The 25,129-nt window shown below is 40.8% G+C and overlaps 1 protein-coding gene across 1 annotated transcript in view; it reads left to right on the forward strand.

Moving 5' to 3' along the window:
• The window catches only part of ECEL1 (endothelin converting enzyme like 1), a 158,244-nt gene that overhangs the window by 37,451 nt on the left and 95,664 nt on the right, over positions 1-25,129 (forward strand). The window contains exons 3-6 of the mRNA XM_040428434.1: positions 5,499-5,567; positions 7,084-7,194; positions 7,410-7,502; positions 19,053-19,177. Coding sequence (XP_040284368.1) covers positions 5,499-5,567; positions 7,084-7,194; positions 7,410-7,502; positions 19,053-19,177 — 398 coding nt within the window. The remainder of the gene's footprint in view (positions 1-5,498; positions 5,568-7,083; positions 7,195-7,409; positions 7,503-19,052; positions 19,178-25,129) is intronic.

Raw genomic sequence — 25,129 nt, forward strand, 5'->3', positions numbered from 1 at the left:
TGCATGCAGTGTAAGCCATTAGAGTGCCTCATTTGTAAGAGGGATGTGATGAGGTGTAACCTAGATTAATGTCCTGCAGTTTCTTTCAGGGGACGTCTGTCCAGGGTACATTATTAACTATATAAATACAGTTTAGAAATCATAGAATTTCGTTTTTTAGTTTATTAAATCTGTTAGTTTCCAATTTCTTGTGAGACTGTGATATTCAAACTCTTCACTAGATATATTTAGTTTGTTTTTTAGGTATCTAAAATACAGTATAGTATCCAAGTAGCAAGGCAGCACACCGGTCTTGGTGGGAAAAAAAATGGATTTTTTATTTCAGCCCAATACAACGTTTCAGCTCTTCAATGGAGCCTTTGTCAAACCATTGAAGAGCTGAAACGTTGCATTGGGCTGAAATTAAATATCCACTTTTTTTCACCAAGACCGGTGTGCTGCCTTCTTACTTGGATACTGTTATTTGAGGATTTTGTCGTCCGGAATTCTACAAGGATTTTGCACCTGGCACCTTGTGGAGTGCTGCTATTTCCTTACTTTGGTTTGTAAAATGCAGTATATAAATATATACATAATAAGCTCCGTGTCCACCACACTAACCTGCTGCGTAAATGCTGAAAAAGGTGTTGTAAATGAAGAAACAACCATGGCTCATCTCTTCCCGCTCCAGGATGTGAGAAGGGAGGAGGAAAGTCTAGTAAAGCCAATTCAGAGGGGGGTTTTGGCAAGCTCCCCGAAGGTCACCATGACCTTCAGAATCACTTTATAGATTATCTTTTTTCATACTGTATAATTTGTCCTAATGTCTTGGCTGGCTTCCCTCATACGCTCAGGCCAAGAGAAAAAGGAAGAGGGAAAGAATTTCAGTTTGTGAGAGGAATGGTAAGAGAGAGTACTAATGACAGAGAAAGTAACTGTGCAAGAAAGCACCATTCAACCAGTACATGTGCTATTACATGGACCACATTCTACTGCCATCCTAATAGCATATTAACTGATAACTGGGCATTATACTGCAGGCCTGCAACAATTGCCTGCACAAACACAATCACTTTCCTCAACCCAATGTTTAGTGATGATATTTGATCTTTAGGCCACCTTCACATGATTGGTGTTTGGTCAGTATTTTGGATCATTATCTGTAAGTGAAATCCAGGACTTGAACCTGTGGCTATTCTGTATTTTGGATCCACTCCTGCTTTTGGGTTAATAATACTAATGAAAAACACTGACCAGATACTGACTGTGTGAAAGTGGCCTTATTGTAAGAAATATATAGCCTTTGCACTAGGACCTCAAAAGTCTGATTACGCATGAGCTGTAGTCAAATTATGGATGCATCAGGTTGCATCCATCAAAATGGCTTGGCTTTAAGGCCAGCAATATCATGTGTGCAAATATCCTTCTTCCACAGTTGCTGTGTCAACTGCTATCCAAATACACTATTAGGCAGTATTGTGTTAAGGAGGGCCCCTGTCCAGGACTCTCAGAGTGAAGAGAGGCTAAACAAAAGCACCTCACACTCTGGAAGATCCACTGCATCCATACATTAGACAAAGAGTCTATTGAAATCAAGTGGCACAATATACTGCTTCATTTCCCTTGTGGTGGTGCCATGCCACCACGTTTCCCCACAGATTACACCAGCAGAATACCCAGTCATGAGCTTATCATCGGGGGACTCTTCTAAAAACAGATTGCCCACAACAGACAACCTTTTTCTTTGCCTTCACAAAGCTTTAGAATGTATGAGACACCATTTAAAGCTGCAGCCATATGGTGATGACATCATGATTGAAGATTGATGTTAGTGTATACCTAAAGGTCAATAATAAAATAAAAGTATTATTATTAATAATAATTATTATTACATTTAAATGAAATAGACTTTATGTGTACTGAGGCATTAGTATAGGAAGGGCTGGCTTAAGGTTGATGGAAGCTCCTGGGCAAAAAATGGAATGGATGGGTCCTGGAACTCTGTGGACTCTGCCCGATTCCCCTGAAGACTCCAGTATAACTGGTGAAACATGTCGGGGAGCAGTGTTTGAGAGTTTTATTGAGTGTGCACATAGGTATCCATGGAGTATGTAGGATCCAGATAAGAAGTGTTACAGCACAGGAACAGTTAGCAGTGAGCCGTGGGCAGACTAGATGGGCCAAATGGTTCTTATCTGCCAACACATGTTTCTATTTTTCTATCTTAATCAGTGCGCAGGTACCGACTCCCTGCTCAACTAGTTAGCGGTACTGAGTAGCGGAAAAGCAACATGCATAAGAGATAAAGAAATATAAAAACCATGTGACACAGCTGATAGTTCTAAACACTTTTCATTTTTCTTTTGGATATTTTTAACAATGGGTTTATTAAATGTTATATTTTAGTAACTGGCACGTGAAATAATAGGGCATTATTGGTCTTATGGACCATTTGTAAATATATAAAGTTAAAAAGGAGTCTGCACATGTGCCAAGGGCCAGCATAGAAGTTGGTACTGGAACGCAAATGACCCCTACTACAATCACATGTAAGACTTGGGTTATTTTGGGAAGTCTATGGGTTATCTAGACAGCTGGCCCAGCAATGCCCATAGACTTCAAAAAAGAGAGCCACCTATCACATGCTTGACCATCTCCCCACCTTTTCTCATCACCAAATTGCCATTATGGAGAGCAGGCGTTGAAACACCCCAAGGTCACAAAATGATGGAGAACCCAAGCACATGACATATGTGCCCTCATGATAATATGAGCCTGGATGTAGGAAACCATTTCTTTCACCATGCCCTCCAAACGTGGAAATAAGATTATAATAGAGCTTATTAAAATGCTTTTTAAAATGATACAGTGCCAACATTAATATCAGAAAGAGAATGAAATAATAGTGTACAGTGTGCATCAGTAAAATAAAATCTCACAACAATAACTGCTATAGTTGAAGAGACCTTTGTGGAATTCAGAAAGAGCCTACAAAATATTCCGCATACTGAACAGTCGCCATACCAGCTTTTCTCTTCCTGTGGTTTTCCTATAAGACTTTTCTGTCTGGACACTAACTTTAATATCTTAGCTTCTTTTTAAGATTTTTTTTTTTATTGCTGCCGGTAATTTCTTTTTCAAACTGCTGCTGTTCAACACCCCCCACTGTTTGCAAAGCATTCTGGGTCAATTAGGCACCAGCAGGGAAATATGAGAAGTAGCAGCAGGAGAAGGAAAAGAATAGCCCAAAATTCAACCACAAAGTATTTGCTCCGGAGAAGTTTATGGGAGAATCTGCAGTGGTTCAACTCTAGTTACAATTTATTCATCTATATTTAAGACTGAATTATAAAAGGGAATATTTCATGACATCATATATTTGCAGATTTTACCTAGTAATACAGTACTGTGATGCGCAAAATAATGATTCACAGTCCAAGTGTAGTAAATATATGGAGTTCTCTCAATCAATTTAACCAAGAAACAATAACGTTCATAAAATATGATATTATGGTAGGTTATTCATTTATACATCCATTAAATGGGTTGTCCGGGTTAAGAGCTGAACCCGGACATACCCATATTTTCACCCAGGCAGCGCTCTGATGTTAGCATCCGAGCATTTTATGCTCTGATGCTCTCCCTTGCCCTGCACAGGATCGCGGAGGTCAAGGGCTTTAATATTTTCAATAAGACACTGCCGGGTGGAGGCTTCCATAGGGCAGTGTGTTCGGTGAAGTCACCGGCTCTGATGGGCTGGCTTTAGCGCTGCCCTAGCCATTTTACAGGCTAGGGCAGCGCTAAAGTCCGCCCATCAGTGCCGGTGACGTCTCCTGAAAATTCCCTTGCCCTGCGCGATTCAGGGGGGCTGCCTGGGTGAAAATATGAGTATGTTCGGGTTGAGCTCTGAACCTGGACAACCCCTTTGAAGGGATATTCTGGTTTTGGCAAGTTATCCCCTATCCACAGGAAAAGGTAGATAGTGGGGTTACTACTGCTGGGACCCTCGTCCATCACAAGAAGGGGGACCCTGTACCCCACAGGCCTTTTGAAAAGAATAGAGCTGCAGGTCAAGCATGCTGACTGCCACTCCTGCTGCTCCATTGGTCTCTATGGGGGGTTCCGGACACTGCCAAGTACAGCGCTTATCATGAAAGTAATCATTATATTATATCCTTGTCACTGGTCATTATTTCTTAGTTAATGGTCAAATATATTCAAAACTTTACAATATAGAAATGTACAATCTCCCTCCACCAGTTTTCTCATGTAAAAAAGTTACCAACACTGTGTGGTACGGTGCTACAACAATGGGACAGACACAAGGGTGAAATTTATCATTTTCCCCGCGCCACTTTTCTGGTGTATAAAAGTCGCAGACCCCCATATTTGCAAATGTTTAAATGGCACTTCATACACCGCCGGGGGTCGTGGTGAGTTCAGGAAAGAGGTGGGGCCAATAGGCCCTACAGGCATATCTTCAATTATGCAAGCTTTCTGACTTAAAAAAAAGACAGAAATTTCAGTTTAGGCTCATGGACTGCCGGAGGATGCGCCTAATTTATGACCTGCACCTCCCCATAAATTAGATGCGTCATCCAGCAGAGCAGGGGATATCATAGAAAACATTGGTCTTGATAAAACTTCCACTACAGTATGTTTTTATTTTGTTTGTGAGACAATTAGTTTCAGGTGAACTGTCCAACTCCCTTCATAATTTATATCCAGAGAGGATCAAGAGGATTTCCACCCACAATTAATAATTGACCCTTTTCATAGTATGTGTTACGCTTTATGGTTTTTATGTTTTTTTTTTATTTATTTACTGACATGTATTACCATTTGCTCATTTGTGGTATATATTTTTACAAAAGTTCAGCCATATTTATTGTCACCTTGAAATTAATTTAACACGAAGTGGCAGTTACACCGAAGGTTGCCCAGAAGCTTCTTCAAAGGTTATAAACAATATGGCTGCTCTGCACTGCAGCCTCTTCAGTGTTTGCATCGCTCTGTGTGATGTTCTTACTCAGAATGCCAAATTTTTCATGGTGTTCATACTCGGAATGTCATATTTTTCATGGTGTTTGTACTCAGAATGCCATATTTTTCGTGGCTGCATTGCAGCATTAGGGCTCATGCACACAATAGTTTTTTTTGTCCACATCCGATGTTAACCCATTCACTTCAATGTCCGTTACACGGCACCCGCAAAAAAATAAAACATGTACTATACTTGTCAGTTTTATGGACAAGGATAGGACTGTTCTATACAGTAGATGGCAGGACGTTCCGTTGAATGCACATGGACAGTATCCATGTTTTGCAGACCACAAAAGTGACTACTGCCATGTGCATGAGCTCTTACTCGTTCCAACTGAATGGAACAAGGGCTTCCACCTATCTAATATTCATCGCCTGTCCAGAGGGTAGACAATCAGTGTTAGAAAGCTGGATAAACCCTTCAAGCCTCTAAAAGTATTGTCCATCATTTTGCTTCTTGGTTCTTTAATTTACAGATTGATCAAGATGGCCTGACTCTTCCAGAGAGAACTCTCTACCTGGGACAGGATGAAGACAGTGAAAAGGTATAAGACTGATAAACGGCATTGTGCTTGTAACCTGTTTCAAAAAAATGTTAACTTAAAATGAATGTTAAATGTAAAATTAACAAGCACATAAATGTCTAATTGTAAATTGTGATGATCTCTGTACGGCTTAGTGGTATGTGTTGGTGTTATAAGAGACACACCTACTTCAGTATTTTCTTCTAATAATCACCATCATGAATTATTGGTGGTGGTTTCCCAAGATCCAACAGACATTTCCGGGAGGAGTCTTCCAGCCAACTGAAAATGTAAATCTTTCTACGAGACAGTCGTGGAACTAATAGCGATGCAATCTTTCACAAATATTCCCACTTTACCATAGGCCAGTTTAGTTTTGTTCCAATTCTTTCAAATATTTTTTATTCTGAGCAAATACTATACGGTAGTTCAGTTGGCTAGAGAGTGTAATATGCATGCTCTCCCTCTAGTGTAATATTTACATTGTAAGGACCTCTCCCTTTTATCTCTTTGTTCTTTAGTTTTGAATTCTTGTCATTTTACTTCCTTATTACTTCCCCAATTGTAAAGCGCTGGCGCTGCAGAATATGTTGGTACTATATTAATAAATTCTAATGGATGTTGTACATTATAATACTAATATTTCACAGGTGTGGTTTGATACGTTTAGGTGTAGGTTTATATAGATTATTAGTCACTGGAAAAGATTAGCCTACTTAAAACCTAACATTTATGATTATAAAATCATAATCATAAAAGTTAAGTTTTAAGTAGGCTAATCTTTTCCAGTGACTAATAACATTATAATACTAACTACACACATTACTATAAACTTAAAGGACTTCTTTGGAAATAATCAGTTTTAAGCAAGTGCCTGCAGCTTGCCTCTCTAAACAAAAGTTTCATACTTACTTGCTCCCCACTACTCCAGTCTTCCACACTGCCACCGCTGTGTCCATGTGCCAGTCCCTACAGTGTTTACATCCAGCGCTGCATGGGCATGGTCACATGCTCCACTGCAGCCAATAACTGGCTTCAGTGGTCACATGACCAAAAGCAGCACATCCCCTCTGAAGTCAGACATTGGCTGCAGTGGAGCATGTGATCATGCCCATGCTGTGCCTGATGTACACACTGCAGGGACCGGAATATGGACATAGCGGAGGCAGAGTGGAGGAGCAGGCGAAGAGCAGGTAAGTATGAATCTTCTGTTTACCAAGGCAGGCTGCAGGCACTTGTTAAAAACTATTTCTGAAGAACCTCTATAAGCTTGTCTGCAGTGGGGTTCCATTAGAAGTTGAAGATGAAGGACAAAATAATTCTGCATGCAACGCTTTTTCGTCTGGTAGAATGACAAACACCTTAAAGGAACTCCCACAAACCTCATTATAGTCATTGATGTCCATCATATGCCGCCATATCCATTTTTTCTGTTTCTCTGTTCCTCCACTGGAACAGAAAAAAACTGAAAATGTGCCTCATGTGTGAACCTAGCTTTACAATGCAGAAGTGACAAGAGTTTTATTTTATTCTCTAGATTTTGGTAGCTTATACAGAGTTCATGCAGAAGATCCTAAGCCTCCTGGGTGTTGAGAATGTGCAAAAAAAGGCCCAGGAAATTCTGCTACTAGAACAAGATCTTGCCAATGTAAGTGTTTGCTCCAAAATTATTATGACTTCAAGCTATAATCCTTCAAATAATGTAAGCTGCTTAGATACAGTATATGTATATCATCAGATGAAAATCAAAGTCTGCTTCTAATGGCTAATTATACCATAAAAAGTGTCATTTCTACGTCACTCTTAACAATTATTGAACAAGGCCGTGTGATCCATTGTCATTAAATTTTTTCCACCTTTAAGATCACAATCTCAGAATTTGATGACGTTCGGCGAGATATAAGCACTATGTACAACAAGGTCACCATATCTCAACTGCAGCAAATCGCGCCATATGTGAGTATGATTTCTGCATGATGGGAGTGTGAAAGAACATAGTACTGAGTTAATTAATTGGTCTTGCTGTAACCAGGGTTTTGTAAAGGGATTTTTTTATAATTATTTTCAAGGATAAGTTGTTCATACGCAAAAGATAGCTCATGGTCAAGTCTCTCATGGCTTTGTCTCCCGACTCCCCCATAAACATGCATAGTCAGATGTGCAGAGCGTCTATGTTTATTACAGTAAAGAAGAACAAGCTGCTGCCAGATAAGCATAAAGACTCTTCAAGACTTTCTACTCTGTCTGCCCCATGGATGTGCTGTTTGAACTAGAAGATAGGAGGAAGTAGCTAAAAAGAATTATAACAGTATTGTGTGTAGAGTGTGTACAGCAGGGGGCGCACTGAGCTGAAAGTCTGTATGGCACAACTTCAGCCAATAGCTGCTGAGCATTGAATAATGCCAGAGAGGGGCATCATTTTTGCAATCCTGTAAAGCCCATTAACATACAACCATATTTATTGTTAGTTTCCGTGATGTTAAGAACCTATAATGTACAGAGTAATGTGTAAGCTTGGATTTGTAGTTCTGGTATGTTAAATGAACTGGGTGGCTCCATTTTCCAGATTATTTTAATAATTCAGAAAAGTTACCCAGAGTTTTCCATTGTTTCATTTATTAAAGTGGACCTCTCTGATTGTAAAGTGAATGCAGTTTAATTCTCACTGTTTTTCAAACAACCTGTGGGCGGCTGAGATTTATTCCACTCCATTACACTTTTCTGAGTGTTCCACTTTCAATATCTTCAATAAAAAAAATACTGAAAAAATCCAGCTCTTAAACAACAGGAGACACTTTTATTGATGCGGTAAAAATTTTCCAATCCTCATAGGCAAGAATACAGTCTACGCGTTTCGGACCTTCATATTTCATGGATAACACATACTAAGCAGCCACTAATATACTCCTCCCACACCAATCCGTGGGGGTTGAGGAATCACATGATTGTTAACTCCTTAGTAGGATCAGAACAAACATTATACTAAAAAAGCTCTTTCACATACTAATAAAATAAAAAAACAAAACAAAACTGTTACATTGCAATATGGTAAAGAGATACTTAATTGTAAGATCAAGTCCTGTCTTTTATTTAAACCTGCTGGAATGCAAGTGTTAAGTCGGAACATCCAGAAAGCCTCTCTATTAAGGAGCTTCCTTCGATGGTCCCCACCTCGTAAGGGAGCTGTAACCCTTTCAATGCCTCGCACCTTTAAAGCTGAGAAATCGCCTCCATGTTCTAGGGCAAAATGCAGACTAACAGCAGAGACGTTTCTAGTTTTAAAATGTGGTATGTCAGAAATGTGTTTTCTTATCCTGGTTTTTATAGCATTTGTTGTACAGCCTACGTACTCGAGTAAGCAGACTTCACATGTGATTAGATATATGGCAAATTTGGTATTGCAGTTCAGGTAAGCCCTGATTGCAAGTTGCCTACCATTAGCCGTAGATGTAAAAGTACTGCTTCTCTTCATATGACCACAACAAATACATCTGGCATGTCCGCATTTGAAACTACCTTTATTGGATAACCAGGTTGGTTGTGTCCTGGGGCCCTCGATATAGACACTTGGGCTTAGTAGGTTTCCCAGTGTTGGCGCCCGTCGCGCCACACATTTAATACCGCCCTTTATGAACTTAGACCATTCCTTATCATAACTTAAGACGGGAAGATGTTTTTTGATAATATGGCATATGTCCCTATACTCCTCACTGTAGACCGCAGAGAACATAATGGCACTGTCACCGGAAAGACCACTGCTGTTTCGTTTAGATCGATATGTGCTGTCAGGAAAAATCGGAGCTTTTCTGTCCAATGACAGCGCCAAGTCCCTTTGACCTGATAACATTTTTGGGGGTCAAAGCCTGTGCTCCAATCTCCCCTTGACTTTATTGGATTCCCTGTTAAATGTGCACACATCAGTGCAATTACGTCTGATACGAATCATTTCCCCTTTAGAAATATTACGGACAACATGTGGGGGAGGACACGAAGTTGCCAACAAAATTGTGTTGCCCGCTGTGTCCTTCCTATAAGAAGAGGCATGGATGCCGGACATACCAGCATCGCCCCTAAAGGACAAATCCAAAAAATGGACACACTCAGTGTCATATTGACAGTCAAAGGAGATGGCATCTAGACATTGGTTGAGGTAGGCAAAAAAGGTTGGTATGGCCGCCACATCGCCAGACCAAATAAACAACAGGTCGTCGATGTAACGGCCATACCACCTTATAGACTCAGAGAAAGGATTAGTGTCAGAAAAAAGAAACCGTTTCTCCCACCACACCATAAAAATGATAGTGATAGATGGGGAGAATTTGGCTCCCATTGACACTCCTGACCTTTGCAAATAAAAAATGTTATTGAACATAAAAAAATTATGCTCTAGGTGAAATTCTGTCACCATTTTAACATATTCCTGTAATACTGGAGTATAGTCGCTATATGTACCGTATTTTTCGCCCCATAAGACGCACTTTTCCCCCCCAAAAAATGGGGGGGAAATGCCCCTGCGTCTTATGGGGCGAATGCTGACATTTTTACATCGCAGGCTGCGATGTATGAGCGAGCGGGGAGGGACTGGGAGGAGTTCCTTAGGGCCGGCAATTGCGGCGGGGCGGTGCAGTCACTGTACTCCGGCCCGCCGCTCCAGTGCTGCACTATACAGATATAAAATGTCTCATTCAATTAAAAGTGATTAATCATGCCCCCTCACTCCTAATATTACCGTACTCACTAACAGCTTCTGTAGAATGCAGGCAGGTAGGCCGGGCAGCAGCGTAACTCCCTGATGTCACGTGCCTGCGCCACCTACTTTATGAATGAAGCAGGCGGCGCAGGCAAGTGACGTCAGTGAGTGACGCGCCGGCCGCCCGGCTTGCCTGCCTGCCTGCTTTGTACAGAAGCTGTTAGTGTGTACGGTAATATTAGGAGTGAGGGGGCATGTGTAATCACTTTTAATTGAATGAGACATTTTATATTTGTATACTGCAGAACTGGAGCGCTGGAGGGGAAATCTGTTGATGACAGTTTTATAAGGGACATCTGTGGATGGCACTGTTAAGGGGTGGGGGGGGCTGTGGATGGCACTGTTATGGGCTGGGGGGTCTGTGGATGGCACTGTTATGGGGTGGGGGGTCTGTGGATGGCACATATATAACAGTGCCATCCACAGATCCCCCATAACAGTGCCATCCACAGATCCCCCATAACAGTGCCATCCACAGATCCCCATAACAGTGTCAGCCACAGATCCCCCATAACAGTGTCAGCCACAGATCCCCCCGTAACAGTATACTTCACAGATCCCCCCATAACAGTGTCCGTCACAGATCCCCCCATAACAGTGCGTCATCCACAGATCCCCCCATAACAGTGCGTCATCCACAGATCCACCCATAACAGTGCGTCATCCACAGATCCCCCATAACAGTGCGTCATTCACAGATCTCCCCATAACAGTGCGTCATTCACAGATCCCCCATAACAGTGCCATCCCCAGATCCCCCATAACAGTGTCCTTCACAGATCCCCTATAATAGTGCCATCCACAGATCCCCAGTAATAGTGCCATCCACAGACCACCATTAGTTCCAAATCCACCAAAAGCACACCTTTTGGCTAAAAATAGTTTTTTTCTTATTTTCCTCCCCAAAAACCTAGGTGCGTCTTATGGGCCGGTGCGTCTTATAGGGCGAAAAATACGGTATGTAAAAACCATCGAAGGGCCATAAGAGCCATACTATGTGAAATGTTAGTATATAAGGACACCACATCCAACGTAATCCAGGCATAGGTATCCTTCCATACAAAACTGTCCAATGCCTGTAGTACAGACCTGGTGTCCTTAATATATCCAGGAATATGTTGAACAAGAGGTTGGAGAAGCGAGTCAACCCATTCAGATAGTCTTTCTGAAAAGGATCCTATCCCCGCCACAATGGGTCTCATGGGCGGGAGAAAGACATTTTTGTGGATTTTGGGCAATGCATGAAAGATGGAAATAATAGGAAATTGTACATAAATATAATCCACTTCCTTCTGACTGATAACTCCCAACTCCAAACCCCTGCTCAACATATGTGAAAAGTTCTCTTGAAATAACAGCAAAGGATTTCCATTGAGTACAGTGTACACAGATGTGTTGGTAAGTAAGAGCTCCACTTGATTTTTGTATAAGAGGCTATCGAGCACCACCACAGCCCCCCCCCCCCTTGTCAGCCTGCTTTACAGTCAGGTCCTGTCTCAGTTTGAATTGTTTTAATGCCTTGCATTCACCTGGGGACATGTTATGCCTTGTTTTAGGAGTTAGGTGAACACCATCAGGATTTTTGATGATGTTTTCCTGTAATAAGCTGAGGTCAGGGGTTTGGAGTTGGGAGTCATCAGTCAGATGGAAGTGGATTATATTTATGTACAATTTCCTATTTCAATCTTTCATGCATTGCCCAAAATCCACAAAAATGTCTTTCCCCCGCCCATGAGACCCATTGTGGCGGGGATAGGATCCTTTTCAGAAAGACTATCTGAATGGTTTGACTCGCTTATCCAACCCATTTTTCAACATATTCCTGGATATATTAAGGACACCAGGTCTGTACTACAGGCATTTGACAGTTTTGTATGGAAGGATACCTATGCCTGGATTCTGTCCTTATATACTAACATTCCACATAGTATGGCTCTTATGGCCCTTCGATGGTTTTTGCATACATATAGCAACTATACTCCAGTATTACAGGAATATGTTGAAATGGTGACAGAATTTCTCCTAGAGCATACATTTTTTTATGTTCAATAACATTTTTTATTTGCAAAGGTCAGGAGTGTCAATGGGAGCCAAATTCTCCCCATCTATCACTATCATTTTTATGGCGTGGTGGGAGAAACGGTTTCTTTTTTCTGACACTAATCCTTTCTCTGAGTCTATAAGGTGGTATGGCCGTTACATCGACGACCTGTTGTTTATTTGGTCTGGCGATGTGGCGACCATACTAACCTTTTTTGCCTACCTCAACCAATGTCTAGATGCCATCTCCTTTGACTGTTAATATGACACTGAGTGTGTCCATTTTTTGGATTTGTCCCTTAGGGGCGATGCTGGTATGTCCGGCATCCATGCCTCTTCTTATAGGAAGGACACAGCGGGCAACACAATTTTGTTGTCATCCCCCACATGTTGTCTGTAATATTCCTAAAGGGGAAATGATTCGTATCAGACGTAATTGCACTGATGTGTGCACATGTAACAGGGAATCCAATAAAGTCAAGGGGAGGTTGGAGCACAGGCTTTATCCCCCAAAGATGTTATCAGGTCAAAGGGACTTGGCGCTGTCATTGGACAGAAAAGCTCAGATTTTTCCTGACAGCACATATCGATCTAAACGAAACAGCAGTGGTCTTTCCGGTGACAGTGCCATTATGTTCTCTGCGGTCTACAGTGAGGAGTATAGGGACATATGCCATATTATCAAAAAACATCTTCCCATCTTAAGTTATGATAAGGAATGGTCTAAGTTCATAAAGGGCGGTATTAAATGTGTGGCGCTACGGGCGCCAACACTGGGAAACCTACTAAGCCCAAGTCTCTATATGGAAGGTCCCAGGACACAACCAACCTGGTTATCCAATAAAGGTAGTTTCAAATGCGGACATGCCAGATGTATTTGTTGCAACCATATGAAGAGAAGCAGTACTTTTACATCTACGGCTAATGGTAGGCAATTTGCAATCAGGGCTTACCTGAACTGCAACACCAAATTTGCCATAAATCTAATCACATGTGAAGTCTGCTTACTCGAGTACGTAGGCTGTACAACAATGCTATAAAAACCAGGATAAGAAAACACATTTCTGACATACCACATTTTAAAACTAGAAACGTCTCTGCTGTTAGTGTGCATTTTGCCCTAGAACATGGAGGCGAGGTGGGGACCATCGAAGGAAGCTCCTTAATAGAGAGCTTCTCAATTTTAAAGCCCTCCACAAAACAGGCCCCATCTATCTGCAAAAAAAATAACACGTTACCATCCTCCTAGAGAACTGAGATCCACCTCAGCCTCCCTTCTGTCGGTGCCAAGAACCCGCCTCAAGACAAGGGGGGACAGACGTTTCTCAGCATTAGCCCCCAAGATCTGGAACTCCCTCCCAGAACATATCAGAACAACATCAGATTACCTGGAATTTAGGAAGCTGGTTAAGACCTGGCTATTTGTGTAGGATGACGTAGAGGCTCACAAATATAGCCGTCCACAAGCGCTTCGATCGGATTGAGTTCCTCTAGAGCGCTATACAAGGACTTAGTAACATAACATAACAGAGAGGCTTTCTGGATGTTCCGAACTTCCGACTTAACACTTGCATTCTAGCAGGTTTAAATAAAAGACAGGACTTGATCTTACAATACAATTAAGTATCTCTTTACCATATTGCAATGTAACAGTTTTCTTTTCTTTTGTTTTTTTATTTTATTAGTATGTGAATGAGCTTTTTTAGTATAATGTTTGTTCTGATCCTACTAAGGAGTTAACAATCATGTGATTCCTCAACCCCCACGGATTGGTGTGGGAGGAGTATATTAGTGGCTGCTTAGTATGTGTTATCCATTTCATGATTAAGGACTGAAATATGAAGGTCCGAAACGCGTAGACTGTATTCTTGCCTATGAGGATTGGAAAGTTTTTACCGCATCAATGAAAGTGTCTCCTGTTGTTTAAGAGCTGGATTTTTTCATCATATTTTTATTGATTTGCTACAACAGCCGTGTCCAGGCTTGTGACCGTGCTCACAACAGGTGCAACAGGTGAGAGCTGCTAATTTTTCTAATTGATTTCTACTTTCAATATCTTGTACAAGTGGTAAAAAACAGGTATCTCAAAATAGTAGCAATTCAATAGTTTCACAGGAAGGTGCTTTGTCCTTCAATGTTATGGGAACTTCTCAATTTTAAAGAATTCTACTATGATAGGAGCCATACAAAAACAAAACAACCAAAAGGGATCCTCATGCCCAAGCTAGTATTAGCACATACAATCCATATTGCGGCAATAGTACGAGGATCAACCTGAAAACAATCACGAGTACCAGCTCCCATGAAAATACAAAACCTATAAAAGAAACGAAGCTGACTCCGTATTATTGTCAATTACCATAAATACTTTATTAATTACAAAAAATTATATATATCACGGATTCCGTGATATATAACATTTTTTGTAATTAATAAAGTATTTATGGTAATTGACAATAGTGTGGAGTCAGCTTCGTTTCTTTTATAGGTTTTGTATGATAGGAGCCACTGTTAAGAATATATTAAAGACAAAAAACATTTTTTTTTATATGAATGGCCAACATACAACAGTAGGCGTCAGAATTGGACTGGCCCACAGGGGTACAGAGGAATTCCCCGATGGGCCCCTAGTCCCCACCCTCTGCACAAATGCTACATAGCACAGCAGAGTAACTGCACTACATATAGATAGGCAGAGTACAGCATCTCAACCAGCCTATGTCCATATCAGAAAAACTGGGTGAATTATTTAACGGTTTATTATTATAGATGCATTGGCTGGCTGACATGAGGCAGGCCAGCCAGTATCTTAATTTCGTAAGGACCCCTTATAATGAATCACCTAGTAACATCTTGCCGCTGTCTGCTTCTGTGTGAATGGGTAAAATATGCATGTATCTGTATTGTGGGCACCCAGAATGAATTTTACTGGTAGGCCCTAGGCACCCCAGTCCGACACTGGTTGGCATAGAAAACAGCGTAGAAAGGGACCAGCCAGCATGGAAGATCAGATGCCCCAGCAATCAGGTACGATCTTTTTTCTTTTCTTCACATCAGTAAATTACTGGACATAATTAAGGAAACCCTATCTTACCATTAACTCAGAATACCCTAATTAGATTTTCTAAACCAGACATTTTCTATAAAAGAGGCTAGAAAGGTCTTCCTCCCTTTAACTAAAGGCTCCATACACAGTAGGCTATTGTGGGCCAAACCTGCCATTTTAGTTGGGACCAATTGACAATCTAATGTATATTTTTGGGTTATCCCACTTTGCATTTTCATACTTACCTGCTGCCAGCGCGCCGTTCACTTCCTGGATTCTGGCTGGGGGCGGGCTTCATCTTGATTGAAGTCTTCTCCCGGCCGGGCCGCGCGCTGGACTGAACGCGCACGCCGCCGCGCATGCGCCACGCATGCGCCACGGTGACTTATTCCTGGCCAGTATATACAGAGCCCGCGTGCACGTTCGCAGCTCTGTACTATTCTGGCCAGGAAGAAGTCACAATCGCGCGTGCGTGTTCAGGACAGCGAGCGGCCCCGCCGGGAGAAAAGAAGGAGTCTTCTGCGCAAGCGCGTCAATTGGGATTCCGGAGAAGAGCGGTGGCCGTAACCAGGGGAAACCGAATGACAACAATGAGGTAAGTGGGGATGAATTTTCTTGTAAACGGTGGGAATGGGTTAATCAAATATATTTACAAAAATGATCACTGTCAAATCATTAACAGATTTAACAGTGATCATTATGATGGGATAACCCCTTTAACATAATCTTACAACACTGATCCTTTTGTAGTTCCAGGAGTTAAGAGATTTATGGTATTGTAGCAGCTTCTCCTCTCTACCTATTGAAAACATGTACAGTCGTGGCCAAAAGTTTTGAGAATGACACAAATATTAGTTTTCACAAAGTTTGCTGCTAAACTGCTTTTAAATCTTTGTTTCAGTTGTTTCTGTGATGTAGTGAAATATAATTACACGCACTTCATACGTTTCAAAGGCTTTTATCGACAATTACATGACATTTATGCAAAGAGTCAGTATTTGCAGTGTTGGCCCCTCTTTTTCAGGACCTCTGCAATTCGACTGGGCATGCTCTCAATCAACTTCTGGGCCAATTCCTGACTGATAGCAACCCATTCTTTCATAATCACTTCTTGGAGTTTGTCAGAATTAGTGGGTTTTTGTTTGTCCACCCGCCTCTTGAGGATTGACCACAAGTTCTCAATGGGATTAAGATCTGGGGAGTTTCCAGGCCATGGACCCAAAATATCAATGTTTTGGTCCCCGAGCCACTTAGTTATCACTTTTGCCTTATGGCACGGTGCTCTATCGTGCTGGAAAATGCATTGTTCTTCACCAAACTGTTGTTGGATTGTTGGAAGAAGTTGCTGTTGGAGGGTGTTTTGGTACCATTCTTTATTCATGGCTGTGTTTTTGGGCAAAATTGTGAGTGAGCCCACTCCCTTGGATGAGAAGCAACCCCACACATGAATGGTCTCTGGATGCTTTACTGTTGGCATGACACAGGACTGATGGTAGCGCTCACCTTTTCTTCTCCAGACAAGCCTTTTTCCAGATTCCCCAAACAATCAGAAAGAGGCTTCATCGGAGAATATGGTTTTGCCCCAGTCCTCAGCAGTCCATTCACCATACTTTCTGCAGAAGATCAATCTGTCCCTGATGTTTTTTTGGGAGAGAAGTGGCTTCTTTGCTGCCCTTCTTGACACCAGGCCATCTTCCAAAAGTCTTCGCCTCACTGTGCGTACAGATGCGCTCACACCTGCCTGCTGCCATTCCTGAGCAAGCTCTGCACTGGTGGCACTCCGATCCCGCAGATGAATCCTCTTTAGGAGACGATCCTGGCACTTGCTGGACTTTCTTGGACGCCCTGAAGCCTTCTTAACAAGAATTGAACCTCTTTCCTTGAAGTTCTTGATGATCCTATAAATTGTTGATTGAGGTGCAATCTTAGTAGCCACAATATCCTTGCCTGTGAAGCCATTTTTATGCAACGCAATGATGGCTGCACGCGTTTCTTTGCAGGTCACCATGGTTAACAATGGAAGAACAATGATTTCAAGCATCACCCTCCTTTTAACATGTCAAGTCTGACATTTTAACCCAATCAGCCTGACATAATGATCTCCAGCCTTGAGCTCGTCAACATTCTCACCTGAGTTAACAAGACGATTACTGAAATGATCTCAGCAGGTCCTTTAATGACAGCAATGAAATGCAGTGGAAAGTTTTTTTTGGGATTAAGTTAATTTTCATGGCAAAGAAGGACTATGCAATTCATCTGATCACTCTTCATAAAATTCTGGAGTATATGCAAATTGCTATTATAAAAACTTAAGCAGCAACTTTTCCAATTTCCAATATTTATGTAATTCTCAAAACTTTTGGCCACGACTGTATATATGCTTTGCTCTGTGTGTGCATGGATTTGTCAGGACAGATACCGTAGCAGTTAACAAGATAAGCATTTGGTGTGTAGGCACCTTAATATTGTGAAGATACAGTACATGCTGATTGGTTGATAAGGATTTCTGTACTCTTGAAACTAACTTCCAGTGTGAAAAATCAGAGCCATAACTTTTTTGTTTTTCCATTCACACAGCCGTATGAGGGCTTGTTTTTTGCAGGACAAGTTGTACTTTCCAACACCATATTTTATATTACATGCAATGTAGTGTGAAGCCGTAGAAAAATTCCAAATGGGGTGGAATTGGGAAAATAGTAATTCTGCCACAGTTTTATGTTTTTTTTTTATTTACAACGTTCGATGTGTGAAAAAACAGACCAGTTACTTTCATTCTACAGGTCAGTACTAATCCAGCGAAACCTTATATGTATAGTTTTTCTTGAGTTTTGATACTGATAAAATATTATTTTTTTTTGTCGCCATATTCTGATCTCAATTTTTTCAGGAACAGAAAAATCCAGCTTATGCACTACTACATGACCATGGTTATGAATAAGACAGTTTGTTGAAACGCGTAGACCGTAAAGCGCTCTGATCAGATCATGAAATTTTTAAAACAATCATAATAAAAAAAAGTTGGATTTTATCCATAGTGCATGTGCTGGATTTTTCTGTTCCTGAAGAAATTGTTTCCCTGATCCGGGGTTCCTTGCACGCCTATGGAGTGGAGCAGGTGAGCTGGAAACATTTTGCTATTTGAATATTCTGATCTCTATAACTTTTTTGTAGTTATGTGTACAGAGCTGTGTCAGCATTCATTCTTTTGCTGGGCGATCTGTACTCATTGATACCATTTTGGGTTGTGTATGACTTTTTGATAACTTTTTATTTAATTTATTTGGGGAATGAAGCAACCAAAAACTGCTACATACAAGCTTCGGCTCCTCCGATTGCCACACGGGGGAGCTGGAGCATATCCGGAAGCGCGCACTTCCGGTAATACACACTAGTTAAATGTCCGTGTAACCGACAGGTCATGAATAAGGACTATGCTTAGTGCAAAACGCGTAGACCTGTTTCGGAGACATGGACTATTTTTATCATTTTCAATAATCTACAGTTTTATTACAAAACTCTAGTGCTGGAACCTCTTGTTTGCCTCCCAGTTGTATTTGCTTCAACAAGGATCCGTGCACAGAGGATTAACCAGGCTGTGCGCTGATTGCACATGTTTGTTTTTATCAATTCCATTTTTTTCTACCATGTCTTATTTTATTGCTCACTTTAGATTAAATGGAAACACCTTTTGGACAGGATATTCCATGAAAACTTTTCTGAAGATGAAGAAGTTGTTGTGCTAGCCACAGATTACATGCAGAAGGTATCTGAGATGATACGTACTACACAAACAAGGTGAGAATCCATTACATACACTGCACTTTATGTATTTTTATCTTTAACCCGATAGTGAGCAAATGCTGTATATATAGGTCACAGGCTTTATTGCAGAGCAGTGTATAAATACAGTGACAGCCAAATCAGAGGCGGTGGCCCGGGTGTTACTGGTAACTGAGCCCCTGCTGTAACCACCGACATCGATGAAAACTCATATTTGGTATCACTGTGTTTGTAATGACCAGCTTTATAAAAATTTCACAGGATCTACCTCTTCAGGTGAATGCTGTAAAAAAAAAAAAAAACTATGCCAGAACAGCTAATTTTTCACCTTACCTCCAAAAAATATAATATCAAGCAATCAAAAGGTCGTATGTACTCCAAAATTGTACCAATAAAAATATCCATTTATTCTGCAAAAAAATTAACCCTCACACAAGACCATCGCCAGAAAATAAATAAATAAATAAGGCTCTCAGAAAATGGTGACACAAAAACATGATTTTTTTTAATTAAAAATGCTTTGTGTAAAAGTGTTAGAATGAAAATAAAATATATAAAGTTAGTATCGCTGTAATCGTACTGACCAGCAGAATATAGATAGCATGTCATTTTTCCTGCATGGTGCATGCCGCAATAATAAAACTCAAAAAGCAGTGTAGGAATTGCTGCATTTCTTTATCCTGCTTCCCAAAAGGCAAAATAAAAAGAGATGAAAACATCATATGTACTCCAAAATAGAACCAATGATAATGGCAACTCATCCTGCAAAAAATAAACTCCCACACATCTCCGTAAAGATAAAAATAAAAAATGTATGGTTGGCAGAAAAGAACTATACTGGTACCTAAGAGACTGTTTGAAAGCAACATACTGCCTGTAAACCAATCCATCAAAATACCAATCCTCTACAAAATCTAAAAAGTGGCATTTCCCTTCTGAACCCTGAATTTTCCCTTCTGAATTTACTTCCACATTAATGTCATTTCCATACCCAGTAAAACCCACCTGACAATTAAAAGGTCATGGTTTGGCACTAATATATTTGGCACTGAAATGCTTTTTTCATTCAATTTTTTTAAATTTTCATTTTGCATGGTCCCCTTCTTGTTAATTTGATCAAAATACCTTTGGTTTTAAAATGCTAATCCACCCTTGATGAATAAATTGAGGGGTGTAGTTTCCAAAATTAGGTCACTTATTGGGGGTTTCCCAACTGTATGGGTACCTCAGGGGCTTTGCAACTGAGATGTAGCACCTGAAAACTATTCCAGCAATATCTGTCCTCCAAAAGTCAAAAGGCGCTCCTTCTCTTCTGAGCACTGCTGTGTGCCAATGCAGTATTTTCTACATTTATGAAATTTCCATATCCAGTAAAACCCACCTAACAATTTAAGGGGTGTGGTGTGTCATAGACAGCTGGTTACAGCATAAGGGGCACTAAAATGCTATATCTGTGGAAAAATAGTAATTTTCATTTTGCATGATCCACCGCTCATTAATTTCTACAAAATACTGTGGCGTCAAAATGCTGTCTCCAGCCCATAATATCTTAAGGGTTGGATTTTCCAAAATGGGCAGTTGGGGGTTCCATTTATTATTTCACCCCAGGGCCTCTACAGTCAGAAGAAGATGTGTAAATCACCACACTTTAGCTCAAATGTGCATGGTGCTCTTTTACTCCTGAGCCCTCTTGTATGTCCAGACAAAAGATAAGTTCCACACATACAGTTTTTCTAAAACCAGGAAGCACAGCATGATAATAAGAGGGCCTGCTTTTTACACTGGCATACACTTGGCACAACATATTGGCCACTGAAATGACATATCCGTGAAAAAAACTGCAATTTTGCAAAACACCTGTGGGGTCAAAATGCTCACAAAACCCCTTGGTAAATTATGCGAGGGTGTGGTTTTTAAAGTGTGGTCACTTCTTGTGAGTTTCTTTTTTATACTACTTCAGAGACTTTGCAGTTGTCGGCCAGTGCTTTATTAATCACCAAACAAGACCTCAAATGCACATAGTGCTTTTTCTCTTCTCAACCCTGCAGTGTGCCCTAAAATCAGTTTCTGACCACATGGGGGTCTTGTCGTACTCAGGAAAAAATATGTAACAAAATTTGGGTTGCTTTTTTTCATATTACCATTTGTAACAATTAAAATATAATGTCATTTTTCATTTCATGATCAAATAAAATAAAAAAAAGTATGAAACGCCTGTTGTATCAAAGCACTTAGTTTCCAAAATGGGGTCACTTTTTGGGGTTTTCCACTGTAGGGGTACCTCAAGGTCTCAAATGTGACATTGCACCTTAAAACCATTCCAGTGGAATCTGTCGACCAAAAGTCAAAATGGTGCGCCCATACAGCAGTTTACCACCACATATGGGGTGTTTCTGTAAACTGCAGAATCGGCATAATAAAAATTTATATTTATTTTGCTGTTAACCTTTGCTGTGTCAAAGGAAAAATTTATTAAATTGGAAAATCTGCAAAAAAAAAAAGACATTTTTAAATTTTACCCCCAATCTTTAAATCCTGTGGAACACCTAGTTTGTAAAAATCAGTTTTGAATAATTTGAGAGGTCTAGTTTCTAATATTGAGTATATTATGGGACTTTCCTTAATTGTTTTAGCAGCTCTATGCCTGTACAAGTGCGCAATGGGGCCTGAAAAATGTTCACTTGCTTTTCATTAATTCCTACAAAGAAAATCTTTGGGGCCAAAATGCTCACTATACCCTAGATGAGTATGTTAAGGGGTCTAGTGTTCCAAATGAGGTCACTTTGGGGGTTTTCAATCTTTCAGATAGCTGTGAAAGACACCTTGTGTGTGTGTGTCCTAAACTGTTCAATAATGCTTCCAAAATAAACATATGGAAATACTGTATATATCGGATAACATTTTTCTATTGTATTTGTGTATTTATGTAACATGTTGCAGTTAAAGATAGGGTACAATGCATTAAAGAGTACATGCCATTACAAAATGTAATTTGCAGGCAGGATGTTATAGAGCAGGCGGAGCTGAGCAGATTGATATATAGCTTTATGGGGTAAGAGTCAGCAAAACTTGTAGTTTATACATTTAAAGAGGACCTTTCACTAGAATAAAAAAATCTAAACTAACTATACAGACACGGAGAGCGGCGCCCAGGGATCCCCCTGCACTTACTATTATCCCTGGGCGCCGCTCCGTTCGCCCGGTATAGCCTCCGGTATCTTCATATGTTAGGCTCCACCCAGTGGAACCTGCCGGGGTCTCCTTCTCCCAGGCTGTAGCGCTGGCCAATCGCAGTGCTCAGCTCATAGCCTGAGAGGCTTTTTTTTCTCTCAGGCTATGAGCTGAGCGCTGCGATTGGCCATCACTACAGCATGGGAGAAGGAGACGCCGTCAGGTTCCCCTGGGTGGAGCCTAACTATGAAGATACAGGAGGCTACAACGGGAGAACGGAGCGGCGCCCGGGGATAACAGTAAGTGCAGGGAGATCCCTGGGCGCCGCTCTCCATGTCTGTATAGTTAGTTTAGCTTTTTTATTCTAGTGAAAGGTCCTCTTTAAGTCTCTGCTTTTTTCTGAGTTCAGTTGTACACAGGGGCCCTCTTATCCGTGTCCTATAGCTATCCCTGTATATACACACATAATGCCATCAATCACTGATAATAGTCAAATGGGCTATCTTGAGCTCAGAAAGAGCAGAGATTTTAATCATTGCTAAAAGGTGTCTGGTTGTTTAAGACCAAGGCAGAGAAAACAGAGGAAAAAAAGTTTTTTGCCCCTTTAGGTGGCGCCACAGACCATCGGATGAAAATATATGTTGTAGATCCACTAATTGAAAAGTAACAATTAGTAGGTTGGAGTCTCTATAAAATTTCTTTATATATAATATATATATATATATATATATATATATATATATATATGTATATAGACTAATAGTATGCACATTTGAAGAATCGTTTAAAAATCAATTGGACAATATAGTAATGTAAATTAAGAGAAAATACAGATTTTACTCACTTCACTCAGGAGGTATCGGATGGGATAAACTCAAAACACCCTCCGGAATACCTCCTGCGCCTGGGTAGCCTATAGGATCTCACGGAATGACAGCAGTCCAAACTCGTACTTCTTGCCAATTGAACCATAGGGTGAAGGTATCTGCTCAACGCGTTTCGGGGTATAAGAGAAACCCCTTCATCAGGAGCATCAGGACCTTTTTTATCCCCTCTACCATATGTTTAAGTCCAAAACACTCTGGTTAGTAAGGAGTCAATAGCTGCGATCATATAGTCCCAATTTTAATTTATGCGCTATTTAGCATTTACCTTGGCTTAGAGCACTTTATTTGGTTTGGTAATAAACAGTCTCAATGCCAGCTTTGACAAAAACAACTAAACAATACAAGATTAACTCTGGACCTAACAAAAAATAATAATAGCATAACAACATATTTGTGCCTTTTGGCATTTCCTATGTGTAGAAATGAAGACTGATTTATACCCAGTCACAGGGGAAAGATGCAAGCAACGAGTGAAGGACATAATTTCTAGTCATAGACAGCTGTTGTTCTCTTATTAGATGTAAACATGGTTTTTGGCTTTTTCAAGGTAGGTCCTCCAATGTAACATCAAAATAAGTTATGTTAGGCTGTAAAAGAAGCAAAACTTTTCAACAAGTTTAATGTTAAAGGGCTTCTGTCAACCCCCAAACAGCAATTTTCAGTATTGGACTTAATATAATTGCTAATGTACACAGAGTCCATATATACCCCTCTTACCTCTGGCTGTGCTTTAAATTCTTTAAAAATAGTACTTTTGTGATATGCAAATTTCTTCACTACCAGCAAGTTGGGCGTTTACTTGCTGGTAGCCGCCGCATCCTCGGTCTAAAAAATCCCCCTCCTCCACTTGATTGACAGGGCCAGCGAGTGCTCTCCTCCTTCCGCTGGCCCTGTCTGCAGCTGAAATCCCGCGCCTGCGCCGTACCGGTCCTCATTCGGCGCAGGTGCTCTGAGAGAAGGACGCTCGTTTGGCTGCTCCTTCCTCAGTGCGCCTGCGCCGATGACGTCAGCCCTACGCCTGGAGGAGAAGACGCCGGCATCGCTGGTAAGGAGGCGGAAAGTCCGGTGACGTTGCTGGATGCTTGATTCAGGTAAGTATTTGCCTAATAAGCATGCAGCCACTGCAACCACCAACGAAAGGGGGTGCCATTATTTTACAAAAAGTATATTTAGACACACTATACCACCAACGCTTATAAATAATATACCCATAATTAATAAATATATATATAATTAATAAATATATGTGATATATATGCATATATTTATATGTGTGATGTATATACACTCACCTAAAGAATTATTAGGAACACCATACTAATACGGTGTTGGACCCCCTTTTGCCTTCAGAACTGCCTTAATTCTACGTGGCATTGATTCAACAAGGTGCTGATAGCATTCTTTAGAAATGTTGGCCCATATTGATAGAATAGCATCTTGCAGTTGATGGAGATTTGAGGGATGCACATCCGAGGGCACGAAGCTCCCGTTCCACCACATCCCAAAGATGCTCTATTGGGTTGAGATCTGGTGACTGTGGGGGCCATTTTAGTACAGTGAACTCATTGTCATGTTCAAGAAACCAATTTGAAATGATTCGAGCTTTGTGACATGGTGCATTATCCTGCTGGAAGTAGCTATCAGAGGATGGATACATGTTCTCATTCTGTTTACGCCAAATTCGGACTCTACCATTTGAATGTCTCAACAGAAATCGAGACTCATCAGAACAGGCAACATTTTTCCAGTCTTCAACAGTCCAATTTTGGTGAGCTCGTGCAAATTCTAGCCTCTTTTTCCTATTTGTAGTGGAGATGAGTGGTACCCGGTGGGGTCTTCTGCTGTTGTAGCCCATCCGCCTCAAGGTTGTGCGTGTTGTGGCTTCACAAATGCTTTGCTGCATACCTCG

Source organism: Bufo bufo, chromosome 4 (genome assembly GCF_905171765.1).
Source record: "Bufo bufo chromosome 4, aBufBuf1.1, whole genome shotgun sequence".
NCBI classification, from domain to species: domain Eukaryota; kingdom Metazoa; phylum Chordata; class Amphibia; order Anura; family Bufonidae; genus Bufo; species Bufo bufo.